At 45.0% G+C, this 22,340-nt stretch overlaps 1 protein-coding gene across 2 annotated transcripts in view; it reads left to right on the top strand.

The window, feature by feature from the left end:
* Positions 1-22,340, top strand: part of ADGRE1 (adhesion G protein-coupled receptor E1) — a 62,016-nt gene that overhangs the window by 33,490 nt on the left and 6,186 nt on the right. For both annotated transcript variants that reach the window (XM_045992340.1, XM_045992341.1), the window contains 11 exons: positions 3,049-3,189; positions 3,274-3,411; positions 4,550-4,638; positions 6,047-6,130; positions 9,937-10,114; positions 12,006-12,125; positions 13,236-13,441; positions 13,884-14,054; positions 15,460-15,654; positions 16,925-17,160; positions 20,144-20,210. In XM_045992340.1, coding sequence (XP_045848296.1) covers positions 3,049-3,189; positions 3,274-3,411; positions 4,550-4,638; positions 6,047-6,130; positions 9,937-10,114; positions 12,006-12,125; positions 13,236-13,441; positions 13,884-14,054; positions 15,460-15,654; positions 16,925-17,160; positions 20,144-20,210 — 1,625 coding nt within the window. The remainder of the gene's footprint in view (positions 1-3,048; positions 3,190-3,273; positions 3,412-4,549; positions 4,639-6,046; positions 6,131-9,936; positions 10,115-12,005; positions 12,126-13,235; positions 13,442-13,883; positions 14,055-15,459; positions 15,655-16,924; positions 17,161-20,143; positions 20,211-22,340) is intronic.

Genomic DNA, 22,340 nt, shown 5'->3' on the forward strand with positions numbered 1-22,340 from the left:
GGTCCAGGCTGAGGGAGCAGAGAATAAGCCTCCATGACCCTACAGGTAACCAGTGAATCGGGATCAGGAATTACCAGGGGATTAGACAAGAAGGATAAGCTTGGTGAGCTTCGGTGGGACCAGACTCTTGGGGTCTCATGTGTTCTAATGAGGAGTTTGGATTTTTATCCTGTGCCACAGAGAGCCTCGTCAGGAGTTCTGTGTGAGGCACAGACCTGCCTCTTTGTCCCTCCTTTCAGCAGAGTTTAGGAGTGTGGGAGCAGAGCCCAGGAGCGTCACTGCTCGGGTCTGCTGGGGTTGTGCTCTGCCAGGACCTAGGCATCCTTCATCCCTATGACTTAGACTGGTTTTCTGCCTAGATGTGGACGAATGTGCCAGGAACTCAACTCTTTGTGGCCTGGATTCCATCTGTAACAACACCCTGGGCAAATACAATTGCTCATGCCTGCCTGGGTTCTTTTCATCTGCTGTTTGGACCCCTGAGAAGTCAGAGGATTTCAGATGTGTAGGGAATGCTCCCAAGCATGCGAAGTATGGCTTACAAACAAGGCTCTGTGCTTGCGCATGATTCTGTGTGCTGACCGAGTGATCTTTCTGGGTTACTAGGATGGAGGCAGGTCCAAAACAGCCTTGCTTTTGTGCCTAGTAGTTGGTGCTGGTGTCTGGCTGGGAGCTCAGCTGGGACCCTCAGTTTCCCTCCTGGACCCATCCTCGTGGATTCTTGGGCTTCCTCAGAGCACGGCAGCTGGTTTCCTGGAAGGGAAGCTGCAAGGGGAAGGATGCAGAAACAGGGATTTTGTATGACCTGGGCTTGGAAGTCCCAGAACGTTGCTTCTGCCACATTCTCCCGGCCAATGTCCTGGGGCCAGGCTAGATGCCAAGGAAGGGGAAATTAACTCCCCGTCTCGCTGGGGGAACAAGACCCGCACACAGGAAATGGAGGCACTGATGGCTGCTGTCTTTGGAGGATCTACTCTACTAAGGAACATGTCTTATGTTCTTTGACTTCCCCCCATACCCAGGGCAAATACGTGCTTCTTTTCATTAAAAATGTTCTTTTCATTCACTGATCTTCACCAGCTGCTGACGTTGCTGGAGGGAGAACAACAGAGAGGCAAATCTGAGAGGGATCATAGAGAGAAACTGGTACAGCATTCCAAGCTGCTAGGCATCTTTTCAGGACCCCTTGACACTCAGACTATTGCCGCTCTTAATTGTTTTACCTACTCAGTATTTTCACTTTGCATGAAGGAAGGGTTCCTCAGCCAAAACAGTTTCGAAAACCACCCAACTAGCCAGCTCCATATGCAAAATGTGAATTCCACTTGTGCTATGTTTCAAGGGCTATTTCTGATGATGATGATGATGATGATGATGATGATGATGATGATGTTGATGATGATGTTCAGTTAGCCAACATATAGTCCATCATTCTTTTTTTTTTTTTTTTTTGGTGCAAAATGGTGGTTTATTAAAGCACGGGGACAGGACCCATGGGCAGAAAGAGCTGCTGACCGGGGTTGTGAGGGTTGGCAGGTTATGTACCCTGCGGCTGGGGGAAGGTGTGGGGAAGGGAGGTTTCAATGGAGTCCATCATTCGTTTTTGATGTAGTGTTCAACAATGCATTAGTTGCACATGGAGTTGCTGTGGGCATTATTTCCTTTTTTAAAAAAGATTTTATTTATTTGAGAGAGAGAGTGAGTATGAGTGGAGGGGAGAGGCAGAGGGAGAAGCAGGCTCCCTGCTAAGCCTGGAGCCTGATGCAGGGCTGGATCCCAAGACCCTGGAATCATGACCTGAGCCGAAGGCAGACACTTAACCAACTGAGCCACGCAGGCGCCTCCCGTATGTGCTATTTCTGATGAGTTTTCACCTAGCAGACACTTAAATGTGTCTGTCAATGGGGAGCTCCCTGTTAAAAGAAGGGCACTCTTTGGTTAGAGATATTTTCTGTGACACCAAGAGGAAAACCACTTCCCTGAACCTTCCAACTGTGGGTCGTTCTCCTGTCCTTTGAGATCTCCAAATGAGTCTACATTCATATCATAAGGACTTCTCCCGGTGCTCCACGGTAATGCCCAGTACAATACACCATGCACTTGCACAGGCTGTTAATGGATGTTGCCTGTTTATTCCTCCTGTTTTGTGAATTGACAGAGGAATATGAAAACTGTTGCCCTTACCTCCCTCCTGCTTTTTTTCCCCCAGGACATTCTATTCCATATATCCCTTACGGCTCAGAAACCCCCAGAGGGAGAGGTAACCCCATAGTGCCACAGTGACCTGGCATCACCCTATATGGGTAGGCCAGGATTCCTCAATTCTGGTGCTACTGACATTTTTGGGCTAGATTGTTCTTTGTGGTGGGAGGCGGTCCTGGGAAGTACAGGATGTTTGGCCGTATCTGTGGCTTCTACCTACTAGATCACCCCCTGCCCCCAGCCCAGTCACGATAACCAAAGATGTCTCCAGACAATGCCCAATGTCCCCTGGCAGGGGGTAGAGGGGAAACACTGCCCTCAGCTGAGAATCACCCAACAGAAATTTTTTACTCTCATTACTACCAATGTAGACATTCCTGGCCAGTGGTCAGCTTTTCTCCACACCATTTCCTTGAATCTGTTGGTTCTCATATCGCTTATGGCTTTGGAATCCCTGTTTCAGCCAGTGGTGGGAAAGAGAGAAAGCACACACGCTTTGCAACCACCTTGACCCAGAAGTGACAAATGTTGTACCTGCTCCTATTCTAAACATGAAAACTGGTCACATGGCCCCCCCTAGACACAGAGGGTTCTGGGAAATGTAGTCCCTGCTTGGGCTACCATTTTTTTTTGTTGTTGTTGTTATTTATTTTTATTTGTTTATTTACAGCATAACAGTGTTCATTGTTTTGGCATCACACCCAGTGCTCCATGCAGTACGTGCCCTCCCTATTACCCCCCACCTGGTTGGGCTACCATTTTTTAGGGATAACTCTATGCATTGGAAGCACGACTTTTGTAGGATTGCTAGCCAACTCTGCCTCATCCCCATTCTCTACGCTATAGATGTTGATGAGTGCCTCTATATGTGCCCTTCCAACACAACGTGCACCAACACCCCTGGGAGCTACTTTTGCACCTGCTCTCCTGGCTTTGCACCAAGTAATGGACAGACGAGCTTCAGAGACCAAGGAGTCCATTGCAGAGGTGAGAAGAGGATTTGCTGAACATCCTGGAAAGAAGTATCTCCTGGTCCTTCTGGGTTGTTTGATATTCTCAAGTTCTTTGCAGATATTGATGAATGCTCCCAAGATCCATCACCATGTGGCCCCAATTCTGTCTGCACCAATGTCTTGGGCTCCTACAGCTGTAGCTGCATTGGAGGCTTTCAACCCAATCCTGAAGACTCCTTGAACTTCAGCTGCAAAAGTAACCATCTCCTTGTGTCTCCTGACAATGGAATGTGTCTTGGTTTGGTTGTGAAATCCTCAACCTACTCAAACTCTGAATCTTCCTCTTACCTTTACCTCATCTACAATTCTCTCTTTTCTAAGGTATGCATTCACTCATTGATTAATTCACTCATTCAATAAATTATTCTTGGAACATCTATTAGTCAAACAAGCCCCTGCACTAGTCATTGATGATTCAGTCCTTGATGTGACGGACATGAAATTTGCCTTCATGAAGTTTATAATCTAGGGAAGGAAGTAGACAGCTCACACATTATTATTCAATAAGCACAATGAGTGTGACTCCCCAAAAAATCATAGTATGATTCAGAGTGACCAATGAGATTTAATATACTCTGGGCAAGTGACATTTAAGTTGAAGCTTGATGGAAGGGTAGGAATTATCTAGATGAAGAGTGGAGAGCTCAGTGTGACAGTTAGGGCATGTAAAAGGCCCTGAGGCTAACACAGAGTCAGGACTAGGGGAAATGGCATTAGACGCACCTGAGGACATGGGCAGCAGTCAGACCCTGCAGGAACTGGTGAGCCACGTGAGGAATTTCAGAGATTTTTTTTTCCTCCTGAAAACAATAGGGAAGTGAATGGTTTAAATTTTTTGAAATTGTGAATGCATTGATACATTAAAAATAGAGGTAGCTTACCTGGAGCAATGAAGTATAATAATAAAAGGAATACATTCAGGGCCCTCATCAACATGAGAGCTAGAATATCATCAGTGCCTTTGTGTTTTCTGCACGCTCCTTCCCCCTTAGGTCTCCCTGAGTCCTCCCAGAGGGGACTATTTGGAAATTTGTGTTTATAATTCCCCTACTTAAAAAAATGCCTCCCATGTATGTATCCCTAAACAATACATCCCTTAGTTTTGTTTGCTTTGGAGTATTATAAAAATGGCCTCATGCTCTGGGTGGTCTTTGCCAAACTGCTCTTTCCATCCAGTCTCCGGCTTCTCAGAGTCCCTGATGTTTCAATGTGTGGCTGGCATATAACCTGGTAATGGATGGATTTGAAGCAGGGTATCATGAAATCAGACTTGTCTTCTAATCATAGCTTGCTGTGGTTGAGTTTTAACTTAGTTGCTTTTGTTTTCTTCCTAGGGATCCCCTTCAAGTGTAAAGAAGATGTGATACCCAACAATGAACAAGTCCAACTCTGCCAAGTGGGAGCAGCAGTGGAGCCTGAATATGTAAGTATTTTTAAGGTTCCTAGCTCTTGAGTTTCCTAGAGAAACTTCTAGAAGGTCCTAGAAGGTCCCTAGAAGCCACTCAGGTGGGATGTTTTTTTCTCGTTTTAACAAAGGCCAAAATAATGGTGACCTAAATTATATAACAGCTTATTTCTCTCCTTGTAAACAATCTGAGTGTCAGCTGTGGAGAGTTGATGGGATGGCTCCTTAAAGGCTCTGCCATCATCAACACAAGCCTCCCACTCTGTGGCCCAAGATGGCTGCTCCAGCCCCTGCCCTCACGTCTGCATTTCAGCTGGTGGGCAGCGGGGAAGGCAAAGTGAAAGGCATAGTTCTTCTCTTTAAGAGTATAACCCAGTATCACTTCTGTTTATATCTGGCTTCAAGGAAAGCTGAGAAGGGAGGACATTTGCCTATCTAAAACTTGGGAGTTCTTTCATTAAAAGAAGAAAGGATGTTGGAGTCTCATTACCAGTGAGGGTGCTGGTGCTGTGTCTGTATGATGTGGGAGGGGTGATGCACAGCCCCTGGGCCAGGCAAAGAGGAATTTGGATGTCCTGATTCTCCAGTGAAGTTGTTCCAGAAACTCGAGCCTCCACGAGCATCTTCAGGAATTGATGTCACAATTTTCAAGATGAGCTTATAAATTAGCGTGGGAATTCCCAGGCACTTGGGACCATTGCTGTTGTTTTTTGAAAAGAGGGTGGTGAGATACACCTAAAATGTCACCATTCTAACACTTTTTTTATTTAAAATTTTTTTTATGTATTCATCTAGCCAGCATAGAGTACATCATAAATTTTGTTGCAGTGCAATTAATATACTACAGTGGTGTGCAACCATCAGTTCTAGCCCTCAAACATTTTCATCCCCTCAAAGGAAACTGTATCCCCCAACAACATTCTCCGCCAGTGCCCCCTGGAAGAACCGGTCCCTGGTAGACACTGATATGCACTCTGTGTCCATCCATTGGTCTATTCTGCATATTTCATACAAATGTAATCATACAGTACATGGTTTTTGGTGTGTGGATGGCTTCTCTCACTGAGTATGATGTTTCCAAGGCTCATCCACATGGTAGCAGGTGCCAATGCTTTTATTCCTCTTTGTGGCATAATCATAATCAATTTGGACCACTGGATTTTTTTTTCACACATTCCCCCATCTTTGACCCCCCAAGTAGTTTTGCTGTTTCTTTGCATTTGTTTCTTTTATTCATGAAGAGAAAGCTTCCGTGGCTCCAATTCTGCTCAAATGGTGAGTTTCTGTTTTCCTGAGAATCCTAGAGCCTCCTGACACCTTAGGAGTTTAGGACCACCCTTATGGTGGACTGGATGGCCGGTGGGTGCTTCACATGCTGGGGCATCAACTGGTCAGTGCTCACTCGTGCTCTTCCTCTGGGGCACAGGGTTCCTTCTGCACATTAATGAACGCTACCTTCAGTGTTCTGGACGATGCCTGCGAAAACAGGACAGCCGAGGTCTCTCTGAAGGTAACAAGAAAGTCTTCGTAATCGTGTTTGAGCTTCAGACATCTTGGGGGACACATGGGGTACAGAAAGTCCTCATTATAACTAATGGGCCAAGTTATCCTGTAGGTTATTACAGTTATAAGGTTTTAAAATGTAACATAAAGTCAGGTTGCCCTTCTCTGTCCAGTTTTATGAGTTTTATTACATAAATAGATCTGCGTAATCACCACCACCATGAGAATATGGAGCAGTTCCTTTTCCTTCCCAAACTCTCCCTGGGGCTTCCCCTGCCCTTTTTTTTTTTTTTTTTTTTTGGATTTTATTTTTATTTATTTGACAGAGAGAGAGAAACACAGCGAGAGAGGGAACACACGCAGGGGGAGTGGGAGAGGGAGAAGCAGATTTCCTGCTGAGCAGGAAGCCCGATGCAGGACTTGATCCTAGGACCCTGGGATCAAGACCTGAGCCGAAGACAGACTCTTAACGACTGAGTCACCCAGGCACCCCAGGGGCTTCCCCTTTATTGTCAGATCCTCCCTCCACCACCAGCTCCAGTAAATCTCTGTCATTAGAGTCTTGTCTTTTCAAGAACAGTATATAAATGGAATCATATGGGATGTGGCCCCTTCTTTCCTTCCTCTTTCTTTTTTCTTTCTTTCTCTCTCTCTCCCTCCCTCTTTCTTTCTTTTAGGGATTTTTATTTATTTATTTGGGGAGGGAGAGAGAAAGAGAGAGAGAGAGAGCATGCAGAGAGAGAGGGAGAAGCAGGCTCCCCGCTGAGTAGGAAGGCCCGGGTGGGGCTCAACCCCAGGACCCTGGGATCATGACCTGAGCCAAAGGCAGAGGCTTTAACCCACTGAGCCACCCAGGCACCCCTGTTCCCTTCGTTTTATACTATGCTTACAAATATTCTTATTTCCCTCCAAATTTCAAATACCTAATGAGGAAGATTTACTAACCTAAAAGGCAAAGTCATATGCTTTCAAGGGATTCGTATATCCAATGTATCAAATACATAAATACATAAATCAAATGTATAAATGTAATAATTCAGATTTTTTAAATGTTCAAAACCATTTATCAAAAGCTGTGTATTGAATACACATTTATCACACATCGAATCGCTTTGGGCAGTGAAATCACGTGGTTAATCAGTTAGCTTCTCTGACATGTTGAATTGTTCCAAACCCTTTCAAAACCGTTTTCTGGATTATGCCAAAGATCACAAAACTTTCTAAAGTGAACACAAGAATGTTAACCCCGTGGAGTCTAAGTTTGCCTACCAATTTTGTTTTTACCTCCCCAAGGAAATAAAACAGCGTTCCCAGCTAAGAATAGATCTCACATTTCAAAGGGAGTTTAATGAGGTTTCCTCAGCCACAGAATTGAGGACCACATTTTTTTTAAATGGATTCAAAGTCCACAAGAACTTTTTATTTAGAAGATTTAAATTTTTTTTATAACATGTAATGTATTATTAGCCCCAGGGGTACAGGTCTGTGAATTTCCAGGTTTACACACTTCATAGGACTCACCATAGCACATACCCTCCCCAAGGTCCATTGAGGACCACATTTTTGCAGGATGATTCTACCTGAGATTTTTCTCTGTGTTGGTGGGGAGGATCCTTACACTCATGCCTTGCAACTGGGATATGATTATAGAACTCAGCGCGTCCTGTTTCTCCAGAAGGAACAACTCTCAAGTTGTACCGTCATCCAGTTTTTACTGAAATTCTTTTCATGTTTTTAAAAAAGATTTATTTATTTATTTTAGAGATTGTGAAAGAGAGAAAGAGAGAGCAGGGGGAGGGTCAGGGGAGACAGACAGAGAGAATCTCAAGCAGACTCCTTACTGAGTGTGGAGCCCAATGCAGGGGTGGACCCCACGACCCTGAGGTCATGACCTGAGCCGATGTCAAGCGTTGGATCCTTAACCGTCAGAGCCACCCAGATGCCCCTCTTTTCATGTTTTTATTGTCCAGTTTGGATAGATAGAAATTTATATTCCTACCAGAATTTCAGTTAATTTCCTTCCCCATCTGTCTGGAGTCAATTAATTTCTTCTTCGTATTTATTAAGTCGTGAGTCCTTTTCATATTTTTGTGGGGTTTTTTTGGTTTTTGTTTTTTTAAAGATTTATTTATTCATTTATTTGACAGAGAGAGAGATCACAAGTAGGCAGAGAAGCAAGCAGAAAGAGAGGGGGAAGCAGGCTCCCCGCTGAGCAGAGAGTCTGATGCAGGGCTCGATCCCAGGACTCTGAGATCATGACCTGAGCTGAAGGCAGAGGCTTAACCCACTGAGCCACCCAGGCGCCCCCATATTTTTGTTTTGTTGGGGTCAGAGTTACATTGTAGAAGTCAACTTACTGACAATCAGTAAAGGGAATCGTATCAACATTAATATGAATATTGTTATCGCTATTCTTTCCTTTATTCCTCCATAGACATAATCAATGGAGGAACATTGAGCATAGACATAATCGATGGAGGAACATTGATCATAGACATAATCGATGGAGGAACATTGATCATAGACATAATCGATGGAGGAACATTGATCATAGACATAATCGATGGAGGAACATTGATCATAGACATAATCAATGGAGGAACATCCAATGGTTAACATTTGGATGTGTATCTTTCCATATCCTTCCACTCTGTGAATGCCACACACACACACACACACACACACACACACACACACTGAAGCCATTCAGTGAACACCTGCTGGAAGGATTCAGCCTCTGATACCAGCCTGCCAAGGTTCACGTCTTAGTTCTGCACCTCCTAGATGTGTGCCCTGCCTCCCCATCCAAAGATGGACACAACAGTCTCTACGTCACAGATATCTTCCTAAAATTAACACATGTAAGACACAATACCTGACTTACAGTAAGTATTGATTACTTTGTATATTTATGTGCCAGAAACAGTAATATCATAAGTACAACCTTTTTAATGAAAATACTTGTTTTTTTCAGTGAAATGAGATACTATATACATTATATATATAATTTTTATGTATATATGTATATATACAATGTATTTCAGCGTATGTATATATGTATATATATACAATGTATTTCAGTGTGTATATATATATACACATTGTATATATACAATGTATGTATGTGTGTGTGTGTATATATATATATATATATATATACACACACACAATTTTTAAGCATTTCTGGAAGGATTAATTCCAGGAAGAGAAATTGCTGGGTCAGAGCTATGTGCACGCGATGTTATTCCAGGTGCTGATTTAAAGGCTACGCCAGGGCACCCAGCTGGCTCAGTTTTCTAAGAACAGGACTACAGGGGCGCCTGGGTGGTTCAGTGGGTTAAGCCTCTGCCTTCAGCTCAGATCATGATCCCGGGGTCCTGGGATCAAGTCCCATGTTGGGCTCCCTGCCCAGTGGGGAACCTTTTTCTCCCTCTTTTCCTGCTGCTCCCACTGCTTGTGTTCCCTCTCTAGCTGTCTCTCTCCCTGTCAAATAAATAAATAAAATCTTTAAAAAAAAATAAAGGCGACACCACTTTGCATCCCAGGGAGGACTTTGGGATCAGGAAAAGGAAGCTGAGTAGATAGATGCTCTTTTAATTCTTCATTGGCCTAGACTGTCACACACCCTCTTGAGGAGAGAGACAAGGGAAAGAGAGAGGCCAGAGAGAGGGAAAGAGGGAGAGGGAGGAAGAGAGAAAGGAAGGAGAGAGTGGAAGAGAGAGAGAGGGAGGGGGAGGAAGAGGGAACAGCTGCTGTTCCAGGGGTGGGGGAAGAGGGAGAGCGTGCACAGCATGCAAACACCTTTCCTTGCAGGATACAGCTGAGAGCCTTGCCTCTGTGCTCAAGCAAACGTCCACTTGGTCCAACTTCACCAAAGAAGAGACCTCCGCTCTGGCCACTGTGGTCCTGGAGAGTGTGAAAAGCAGCACGCTGGCAGCTTTCCTGAACCCCTCGGCCAATGTCAGTCAGACTGTTCAGACTGAACACTTAGGTAACAGAGCAAGGTTACAGCCCGGGTGCTGACTTGGAGCCGGGCCCTGGGCGATGCAATTCTCTACCACTTTCCCATATCCCATTTCCCCAGTGGTTTCAAACCTCTGAAGTCACAGAAGAGCCAGTCCAGGGATATGAACAACATCTCCCCTCTACGGAGTGGCTGACATGGAGTTGAGGGTGTTGCCAGATAGGGTTTGGAGTGTGTTCTCTGTTTGACAACGGTCTGAGTCCCACAATAAATGTAGTCAGTATATGAGACAGGGGAAGTCCTACAGAGAAAAATGCAGCCGGGCTAAGTTGGCTCAAGAGGGTCAGGCATGGGAGGGACCTTGCTAGCTTACATGGGAAGGGAGCCGTGTACGTACTTGGTGAGTTCAAGGAACAGTGAAGAGGCCAGCATGGCCAAAGTGAAGTAGAGAATCATAGAGCCTGCAGGAGAAGGGGTCAGAAAAGGAGGCGAGAGGTAGATTTTGCAGACAAATGTAGGGACTCAGGATTTCATCTGAAGGAGGATTGGGGGCGGGGTGCAGAATTGGAGAGTCTGAGAACAGGCATGGCATGATCTGGCTTATATTTTAAAAAGGAAACCTCCGGTTCCGTTACCTATTTTGTTTTCATGAAGACCCCCGTAGTAATGGCCATGCCACAGGTGAGAGACCTGAGGCTCAGACGGTAATTGAAGTCACTGTTCCATTTGGTGCAGCTGGTGAGTGGCAGAGCCCTGGTCCAGTCTGCTGGGTTTGCCCCAGCCTCTTCCTCTTCCCTTTGGCGTCAGAAAACTTGTCTAAATGTAGAGTAGCTAGAGTAGAGGGTCGTGACCATTGCTTTCCGTCACTGTTGACTTCAACCCCATCTTTCCCTGGTGCACCCCATCTGGGGCGAGAGCTCGCTCCCACAGCTCCAGCTGGGTTTCTTAGTTGTCTGGGGCTCCCATCCTCCTGTCACTCATCGGGGGCTCAAGATTGTCCCAGTGATGAACCAGACTTTTTATTCTTTGTTTGCAATGAGGTATATGTAACTTTTTTGAACAGAGCTTCCCTATGACCCTGCAATTGCACTGGGTATTTACCCCAAAGATACAGATGTAGTGAAAAGAAGGGCCATCTGTACCCCAATGTTTATAGCAGCAATGGCCACGGTCGCCAAACTGTGGAAAGAACCAAGATGCCCTTCAACAGACGAATGGATAAGGAAGATGTGGTCCATATACACAATGGAGTATTATGCCTCCATCAGAAAGGATAAATACCCAACTTTTGTATCAACATGGATGGGACTGGAAGAGATTGTGCTGAGTGAAATAAGTCAAGCAGAGAGAGTCAAGTATCATATGGTCTCACTTATTTGTGGAGCATAACAAATAACATGGAGGACTGGGGAGATGGAGAGGAGAGGGAGTTGTGGGAAATTGGAAGGGGAGATGAACCATGAGAGACTATGGACTCTGAAAAACAACCAGAGGGTTTTGAAGGGGCGGGGCGTGGGAGGTTGGGGGAGCCTGGTGGTGGGTAATAGGGAGGGCACGTACTGCATGGAGCACTGGGTGTGGTGCAAAAACAATGAACACTGTAATGCTGTAAAGAAATTTAAAAAAAAAAAAAGAAATCAAATTCAGGACTCCCTTTCTGAGTGACCTCAGGCAAAGTCTCCCTATCTCCTTTTATCTCCTTTTAAAGATTTTTACTTACTTATTTGTCAGAGAGAGAGGCGGGGGGAGAGAGAAGGAGCACATGCACAAGCAGAGGGAACAGCAGGCAGAGGGAGAAGCAGGCTCCCCGCTGAGCAGAGAGCCCAATGCTGGGTTTGATCCCAGGATGCTGGGATCATGACCTGAGCTGAAGGCAGATGCTTCACTGCAATTTCCTTTCACTTCACTTTTCTTTTAGAAATTGAAAGCAAAATTATCAAGGAAGGATGCACTGAAAAGAACATGACCTTTCACTTGAAAGCCAAAGGGGACAAGATGGAGATTACATGTTCCACCATCGAAGAGTCTGACTCCGCAGGTACTGACTTGGACTGAGAATCAAGGTGGGGGTGTGTGTGGTGTAATCAGTCGGCACATCCATCAGTCAATTGGCAGGTGCCCAGACTAGTGAAGGGCTCAGTGAGGTGAGGGCCATGTCCTCAGGGAGTTTTCCATCAGCTGGGGAAGTCGGATGTTAAATAAATACGTCCCCTCACAACAATGGGGCACCAAGACCTTCACTGTCCAGTTAAGCAGCCACTGGCCCCTTTTGTCAGCGAGCACTTGAAATGTGGCCAGGCTGTGAGTTAAAACCACACACCAGATTCCAAAGGCTTGGTACAAAAGTAACGAAGGATAGAAAAATCTCATTCATATTTTTTATATTGCCTATATGTTGAAATGATAATTGTTTGCATGTATTGAGTTAATGCATTGTTAAAGTTAATTTTTACTTGTTTTCGGCTTTTCTAAAAATTGTAGCTACTAGAAAATTTAAAATTACCTGGGCAGTTCATGTTGTATGACTGGCAGACAGTGCTGGTCTGTATCAAGGATTGGCAAACTTCTACAGTGGGCGGGCTGGTAGATATTTTAGGCATTGAGGGCAATACAGTCCTTCACGGTGCAAAGGTGTTCATGCATGAATGGGTGTGGCTGTGTTGTAACCACATATTTATTTATACAAGAGAGGCAATGGCCAGATTAGCCGGTGGACCGCTGTTGACCACTCCCCATCCATCTGCAGTCTGGAGGGCTCAGGGAGCAGACCTGGGACATCCCTGAAGACCACCAACGTTGAAAGGGGAAGCCCACCTAAGAGAGGGAGCCAGAATAACCATGAAAGTAGAAGGCAAACTTATTTCCACTGCTCAGTTTGACTGTCTCTTAAAAATACAAATTTAAATTTATTTTTAAATGTAGCCAACATTTCTCCAGGTGGAAGCAACTCAGGACTTTTTTTTTAATGGTTCCCATGAGGGTCACCAATCTCGGAGTCCACTGGTTGTACTGGGGTTTCCATCCTCAGAGAGGGCGAGAGGGGTACAGAGTGCATGGGATACTAAAGTGTGTGTGTGTATGTGTTGGGTCATCTATAATCACTACTGAGCAAATGATTTTTTTTTTTTTGCCTTTGGGGGAATCACAGGGCCCACTGGGGTGGCTTTTGTCTCCTTTTGGGGCATGGAGTCTTTTTTAGACGAGAGCTTCTTCCAAGACCCTCAGAACCCTTTGGCCAACTTCCAGAGCAAGTTGAAGGTGAAGATGAATTCTCGCATTGTACAAGGCATCATGACTGGGGAGAAGAAAGATGGCTTCTCTGACCCAGTCATTTACATGCTGGAGAACATTGAGGTTTGTGAAGAGGTTCCTGCTGAACCCCTGTCTACCTATGGAGAATGTCCCATCCCCCAGTGGGCTCAACTTTCCTTTCTGATAGGGACCCGTGAAGGTGGCAATCTCCTACAGTTTCTTGCAACTCAAGCTGATCCCCAAAATCCACCTCCCGAGGAGAGGACTCCCCTATTTCTCTGTGTTATTCTTCCATCCATCATTGTGCAAGATTGGGCTCAGATTAAGTGATGTTCACGCAGGAACATTTACAGGAATGTTATTCACATGAGCTATTACCAAGTCAGCACTAGGGGCAGATCTGATAGCTGAGACCTTTCCCTCCCTCCTTGTACACGGAAATACCTCGTTTCCCTCCCAAACACACTTGCATCTTCTTGCCCCAAATGACTCTTGAATCCGCTTGAAAGAGCATCTCAGATGACCAGAGCCTTTCCATTTTCAGCCGAAGCAGGAATTTGAGAGACCTATCTGTGTTTCCTGGGACACTAACTTGGAGGGTGGTAGGTGGATATCCTCTGGCTGTGTGGTCCTTGAAGCTTCCAAGACACATACTGTCTGCAGCTGTAATCAAATGATGAACCTGGCCATCATCATGGCTTCTGGGGAGCTCACGGTCAGTACTGATTCTCTGTGTTCTGGCTCCCCAAACCCAAGGGGAAAATATTGAGTAAATATCCATTGTGCATCTCTCATGGCTTTGGGTGTTGTGGGAGTCATGGGCAACAGATGGGATGTGCAATAACTCTGCCCTTGGAGAATTCAGGGCCTGGCTGGGAAGCTGTGACATGCACTTATGAAATGAGAAGTGACCCTAAGCAGATGCTGGGACAATTACAATCACAGATCCCATTTACAGGAAACTCGAGAAAAGCCTTGAACCCAGGACAGTCTAGCTCCAGATGTCTCTTTCCACAAAACCATGTATATGGTACAAGAAGTAGTGTTATGGGAATTCAGAAGTGTGTTGGTGAGAGCCAGCAAGCAGTCAGGGAGGGGATGGGGTGTGAAGTGAGCCTTGGTGAGTGGGTAGATTCAGTGGAGAGGAAAGACATACAGAACATGCAGTGCATTTCCTGCACAGCTGTGAGCACTTTAAGTATTTTCATTGAATCCTCCTGCAACAACCCTAGAGGGTTACTGTTCGTATCCTATTTTAACAGATGAGGAAACAGAGGCACGGAGCAGTTAAGTGTCTTGCCCAAGCTCATAAAACTAGGAACTGGCAGAACTGTACTCCATTCTCTTAGCCACCACATCACAAAATCATAGAGAATAGCTGGTCAGATGGTGCATCTTTAATGCACAGAAGGAACTAAAAAATGTAAGATTAATTGTGAATTGGGGAAGGACTCCGCTTGCCATTTCCACTCCAGGAAGTTGGGGGCATCTCCGAACGCCTGTGTAGCATCCTGGATCAGGGCAGGAAACAGTAACCACTCTAGGTATTTCGAGCAGGGAATGGGATGCTCACAAAATCATGAGAAGGGATGCAGGAATAGAAGTCAGGGTCTGCCAGTTGGGGTTTGGCTTCAAGATCACCCTTCTGCAGCTGCAATCCAGAGGTCAGAAATTGCTCCTGTCAGATCGCTCCATATCCATGCATTCAAAGAAGGGACAGCTGGAATGTGGAGCCCAGCCATAACTTGCTCCTGCCTGCAGAAAGAAAGCTGATATCTGCCTCCATTCTGCCTTCCAGAACTTCTGTGCATACCTGTCATTGGAGAACCTAAATGACATCCAGGACCCTAGCCCCAGAAGATTCTGGGAAAATGTAGTTTATAGGCATCCTGGTCTAGTACGACATGAGGTGGGGCACAGGACAGGGGAGGGGGAGGCAGGGGGATGGGTGCTGATGGATTCCAAAGGATGATGATAGACAATATCTGGTTCACTCTGAGTGTCAAAGGGAGAAAAGTTCCCTGAGCCCTTTCCGCCCCAGTCAGGAGTCTGGATAATTCTTTTATTCTGCCTGGAGGGATGTCAGTCCCTCTCTGAGTGGTGTATCTCCTTCCTGACAGATGGAGTTCTCCTTGTACCTCATTAGCCACGTGGGGATAATCGTCTCCCTGGTGTGTCTCGTCTTGGCCATCGCCACCTTCCTACTGTGTCGTGCCATTCGCAACCACAACACCTACCTCCACCTGCACCTCTGCATCTGCCTCTTCTTGGCCAAGACTCTCTTCATCAGCGGTGTAGACAAGACTGGCAACCAGGTCTCACAGCCCTTAGACTGTGTCCTCACTCAGCCTCACCATGTCCACCTCTGCCCCTGCTCATCGCACCTAACCACCTCTATGCTAGTTCCCACCTCAGGACCTTTGTACGTGCTATGCCCTCCTTTGATGATACTTGCTCCCAGCTCTTCGCCTGGTGGGCTCCTTCTTGTGATAGGTTTTAGTTTAAAATCATTTCCCTGGTCATCTTATATACTGTGGTGGTCCCCCCATTACCGTTTAAACCATTGGTTCTTATTTTGGAGGATTCCGCCCCCTAGAGGACACTCGGTGATATCTAGAGACAGTATTGGTCGGGGAGTTGCTGGCACCCAGTGGAGACTAAGTATGCTGCCAAGCATCCTACAAGACACAGAACAGCTCCCAAGACAGAAAATAACCCGGCAATAATGTTACAAATATCAATAATGTTACAGTTGAGAAACTCTATCCCTTATCAGTCTATTTTTCTTTCTTTCTGAGCATTTATTTGAAACCACTATAATTATTAGTTGTTTTACTTGTTGTGCATCGACACCCCTAAACTAGACTATAAGCAAGAACTTTGGCCAATCTACTCCTTATGACTATACCAGGAACATGGCAGGCTCTCAGGATTTTTACCGAAGGAGCACTAGTGACATTTTGCCTGGAGTGATCCTTCTTTATGTGGAATCAACCCCCTCATTGTGGAATGTTTAGCTTCCCAGAACTCAATGCTAGTAATACGTGTCACTCCCACCATTTGACCAGGAGTGAGCAAATGCTTTCTGCAAAGAGGCAGATATAAATATTTTTGGCTTTGCAGATCCTAGGGTCTCTGTTGTAACCACTTTGCTGTTTTAGCGTGAAAACAGCCATAGGAAATACAGAAATAGATGTGGCCACGTGCCCATAAGATGTTATTTACAAAACAGACAGCCAGTCCAATGGCTACAGTTTCCTCACCCCCACACTCAATGTCTTCACACATCCTCCGAGCTAGGGTGATCAACTATCTCTTCTTCTCAAAACTCTCCCAGTTTTAACACTGAAAGTTGCATGTCCTGGGAAAAACCAGTCGCAGGCAAACCAGGACAACGGGTCCCCCAACCAAAGGGATGATAGCAGCTGCAGGGAAGAATATCTCTGTAAAGGTTTGTGGAGCGGAGAAATGGGCTGTGGTTGGGGAACTCCAATCAAAGTGTACCCCCACTGTTGTCTGGATCTGCTTCTTGGGCGGTGGGGGGAGGGAGAAAGGATCCTGAGTGTGCATGCTTCTCCTCTCCAGGTGGGCTGTACCATCATTGCAGGCTTCCTGCACTACCTCTTCCTGGCCTGCTTCTTCTGGATGCTGGTGGAGGCTGTGATGCTCTTCCTTATGGTCAGGAACCTGAAAGTGGTGAATTACTTCAGCTCTCGCAACATCAAGATGTGGTACCTCTGTGCCTTTGGCTATGGGCTCCCAGTGGTGGTGGTGGCTGTCTCTGCCAGTGTGCAACCGCAAGGTTATGGGATGCATAATCGGTAAGTGATCTCCTTCTCTCTCCCCGAGGAGCCTGCTGCCAGGGTTCATGATGATATTTACATGAACACCAAGAAGAGCTAAAACAGTAGCGGTAATTGAGTCTACCATTTATTGAGCTCTTTATGTTTTGTCAGTCTCAGGACTGCCATGTACAGTAGCACAGGTTATACACTACACAAATCTAGGAGTCACTATTTGCATTATAATAAAGATAAATGGTGGTGGTATAAACAATGAACTTGGTTGTACATTTTAAAATCATGGTTTCTGGAGCCAGTCTGCTTGGGTTTGAATCCTTGCTCTACCACCTTTTAGCTGTGCTACCTTGGCAAGTCACTTAACCTCTTCCATACCATTTCCATTTCCTCATCCGTACAATAGGGGCTGACAGCAATGCCTACATCATAGTGTTGTGAAGGTTAAATGAGTCGTTATCTGCAAAACATTTAGAACAGTGTCTGGTACAGTGTAAAGCATTATACATGCCATCATCATCATCATCATCATCATCATCATCATCATCACAATGGTCCATTTTAAAGCAGGGTTTATCACATGGTTCATACGAGAGGATTTTAGGTAGTGTGTTGGTGAGTATCATTTATTTATTTTTAAGATATTTGTTTATTTTTTTATTATGTTTTGTTAGTCACCAAACAGTAACTCATTAGTTTTTGATGTTATGTTCCAAGATTCATTGTTTGCATATAACACCCATCCAGTGCTCCGTGCAATACATGCTGTCCTTAATACCCATCACTGGGCTTACCCATCTCCCCCAACCCCTTCCCCTTTAAAACCCTCAGTTTGTTTCCCGTAGTCCAGTCTTTCATGGTTCTTCTCCCCCATCTGATTCCCCCCCCCCTTTATTTTGGTGAGGGAACTGAATACCAGGTTTCCTCCCTGCCTACTACTGATGGTTTGTATTTCAGGTGAGGTCATGAGATAAGATGTGATGGAAAGGAATCCATAGTAAGTGGGGACTTATCAAACCTAAATTCTGCAACCTTTACAAACATGTATTACCTCTGGTACTTCTCAACCGAAATCCTGTGTGCGAGGACTGAGTCTCCATTGTGTACAGTATGAAGAGTGTCCCCTGGATTTCTGCAGTGTACAACCTGCGCTGCTGCACATGGTGGTACATAAAGTAAGAGTTTAATGAATGGTAGTAGCTTCAGAGGAAATGAGGCTCAGCACAGTTAGCTAGGAAGTGTCCAGACTGAATTCGGATTTGACTTATCTTATCAGGAGATCGAAGTGACAATGTAGGCCATGATGAAGTGTCTGATGTTGGTGTGGGTAACAGAAGAACTGACACAGACCAGAGAAGGGTGATAACACACGGGAGTGGGAAAGTTCATGGAAGGCTTCCTGAAGGAGGTGGTATTTGAATGAGTCTTGAAAGCTCCACTGAAATGTACACAGACAAAGAGGAAAGGGGGTGGCAACAGAGATGAAGGCAATAGCTTCCCAAGGGAGGGCTCAAGGTGTGTTTGGAGAACGGATTAATTGGGCTGAGAGAAGGGGAAACTGGGGGAGGGGTATGGAATTTGGAGAATACCTTCCAGGTAGTAAGAACCACAGAAAATTTTGGAAGAGAGGAGTACTGACAAGGATTTGAGATGACCTTCAGAAGAAGCACTAGGCATGGGGAAGAGAAGGAGAAAACTCGGTGCATTTCTGAGCAGGTGTGGTTGCAGGTAATGGGCTCCAGCCCAGTGGGCACCTCTGGGAAACTATGTAGGGCATGCACCTCTGATACCTCACCCAGGGTGCATACTTGTTGACCCTCCCAGCAGCCATTGGTTGAGGGCTGCTCCCAGACAGCTAATTCTCAGAGCTTTCAATCTGATGCCTCCAGCCAGAGATACAGAAACTGATAAGGAAGTTGGCCAGTATTTACTGAAAGAACAGGGACAGCATCTTCTGTGCATTTTACACCTTTTTATTACTACTACTTGGAGACTCATGTTCCAGGGAGAGAATGCCTGGTTGACCAAACTTGATTAGTTTCCTTCTCTTGTGTGGAGAGGGGGGCACACTTTTGCTAAAGGAATATTGGGGTGCTGTTACTGAACATGGTGGGATGGTTGTGAAATGGTGAAAACAACAAATTACCAGAGACATGCTGGAAAGAGGCAATGAATTCTCTCTTCCTTTCCTTTCTCCATTCCTCCCTCCCACCTTCCCTCCATTTCTTTTAAGAAATAATCATAGAATGTCTCATCCATGCCAGGACTTGCACTGAGGGCTGGGTATTCAGAGATGAACAAAAGTCCAAAGTCTAAATTCTCATACAGCTCACGGTCTTGTAGGGAGAGGACAATTTGCAAGAAAACAAACACCAGCATAATTTATACCAATAGATGTTATAAGAAAGAAACCAGGGGTGCCTGGGTGGCTCAGTGGGTTAAGACTCTGCCTTCAGCTCAGGTCATGATTTTAGGGTCCTGGGATCAAGCCCTGCATCAGGCTCTCTGCTCAGCAGGGACCCTGCTTCCCCCACCCCCTGCCTGCCTACTTGTGATCTCGATCTCTCTCTCTCTCTTTGCCAAATAAATAAAAAAAATATTTAAAAAAGAAAAGAAAGAAACCAGCAAGCCCTGCCAGAGATAGACCAGGAGTAGTGACGGTCAGAAGTGGCTTTTCAAAGGAGATGACATCTGAGCTGAGATTTGAAGGAGCAGGTGTACCAGTGAAGAGGTCTGAATAGGGGGGAAGGGGTTACAAAGATTATGAACTGAAGATGAGCTCTACTCATGGCACCTAGTGAATACTTCAGGAATATCTACCCAGGAGGAAAGTCTGAAAGAAGACTTGCTGTGTCCCTAAGGAAACTGAACTGTCATCTGCCACATCATGAGAATTTTCATCTCAGGGCCATCCCCCTATACTCTCCTCCATTGGTGCATTTGCTGGGGTATGAGTAACTGTAGGGTCAAGACTGAGACTAGCACTGATTCCTCTTTCTTTCCATAGCTGCTGGCTGAATACAGACAGAGGGTTCATCTGGAGTTTCCTGGGGCCAGTCTGTGCCATCATCATGGTAAGAAAATCGCTTGATGCAGTATGTTTTGGTGCAGAAACAAGGAGACCCGGGGATCAGGGTGTGCCAGTGGAATTTGCATAGCTGAGGTCACTTATTCCTCTCAAACATTCTCCCTTCTGATCCTCAGTTCTTGAGATTTCCAAATTAGAGTGTAATTTCTTTGACTTGAGTTTTTTTTTTCTCTGCCAACATGCAAATCCCCTGGAAGGGACCACAATCTTATCTGTCCTTTGTGTTTCAGTGAGAATGGGTCTGTTGATGTCTTCTGAGGTTAGATACTGAATGAGAAAAAAAAACGGAGAAAGAAATTAAGAGTGGTGGTCAGGGAGGAGAAGAAAACTGAGGGTTGAAAGCAAAGGAAAGCCTAGAGTTGTTTTTTCCCCCAGCTTTATTGAGGTGTAACTGACAAATAAAAATTGTATGTATTTAAGATGTGAAACTTGATGTTTTGACTTATGTATACATCATGAAATAATCACAATCAAGCTAATGAACATATCTATCACCTCACATAGTTACTGTTTTCTTTCTTTTTTTTTCTTTTTTTTTGTGGTGAGATCCCTTAAGATCTGCCCTTTTTTCCTTTTTCTTTTTCTTTATTATTATTATTATTTCATTTTATTTTTATTATATTATGTTAGTCACCATACAATATGTCATTAGTTTTTGATATTGGATTCCAAGATTCATTGTTTATGTATAACACCCAGTGCTCCATGCAATACGTGCCCTCCTTAACACCCATCACGAAGCCAACCCACTTTCCACGCCCGCCCTTCTAAAACCCTCCGTTTGTTTCTTGGAGTCCACAGTCTCTCATGGTTTGTCTTCCCTTCCAATTTCCCCCACTTCATTTTTCTCTTCCTTCTCCTAATGCCCTCCATGTTATTCCTTATGTTCCATAAGTAAGTGAAACCATATGATAATTGACTTTCTCTGTTTGACTTATTTCACTCAGCATAATCTCTTCCAGTCCCATTCATGTTGATACAAAAGTTGGGTATTCATCCTTTCTTATGGCTTAGTAATGCCATTGTGTATGTGGACCATATCTTCTTTATACATTCATCTGTTGAAGGGCATCTCAGCCCTTTCCATAGTTTGGCTATTGTGGACATTGTTGGAATGAACACTGGGGTGTGAAGATCTGCCCTTTTAGTAAATTTCAAGTATACAATATAGTATTGTTAACTGTAGTCACCACACTATACGTAAGATCTCTAGAACTTATTCACCTTGTGTAACTGTGGACCAACATCTTCCCCTGTCCACTCCCCAGCCCTAGCACCCACTGTTCTACTCTCTGGGAACCTAGGGGTGTTGTCCACCATCTTCTTGCCTTCTTACCTCCAACCCAGATTCAACAGTCCTACAAGTTGATGTTTCTCTGACTCTCACTCATGGTGGCTTTTTCCCTTGTGTCACTTAAAATTGTTCATTGTGAGCTCCTATCTCACTGATCTAAATCTTGGGAATTCTTGAGACTGTATTCTTCCAGACAGGTTTTGCTCTGACTTCTGTAAGACCTGGGCAGGGGGTGGTATGTATTAGTTTCCTAGGGCTACCATAACAAAGCATCACAAATACAATGGCTTAGAACAACAGAATTGTATCGTCTCACAGCTCTGGAGGCCAGAAGTATAAAATCAAGAGGTCAGCAGGCCATGTCCAGCAGGATCCATTCCATTTTTCTATCCAAGAAGACTGGTAACCTTAGTAGTTTCTTGGCTCATAGACGTTTGTCTTCTCTCTGTGCTTGACTGTGTCTGTGTCAAAATTTCCCTGTGTTATAAGGTCATGTGGGACTAGGGCCCAACCTATGGCCTCATTTTAATTTGTTCACCCCTGGTAAAGGCCCTAACCCCAAATAAGATCACATTCTGAGGTCCTGGGTGTTAGGTCTTCAACAATTCAACCCAAACAGGGCACCAATCTTGATTCTCACTTTCCATATGCATACAGTGAAAATTAGTTGTGATCACCCAGATGAGAAGGAGCAAAGGCTATTTATTGCTATAGAGAGGGAGTCAGTCACCATCACTCGCACTTTGCAGAGATTCAAAAGCAGGCAGAGGAGTGGGAAAGTTTTATAGGGCCAATAAAGGGAAGGCTTCAGGTGTGCCCTGG

This window comes from Meles meles, chromosome 20 (genome assembly GCF_922984935.1).
Source record: "Meles meles chromosome 20, mMelMel3.1 paternal haplotype, whole genome shotgun sequence".
Taxonomy (NCBI): Eukaryota; Metazoa; Chordata; class Mammalia; order Carnivora; family Mustelidae; genus Meles; species Meles meles.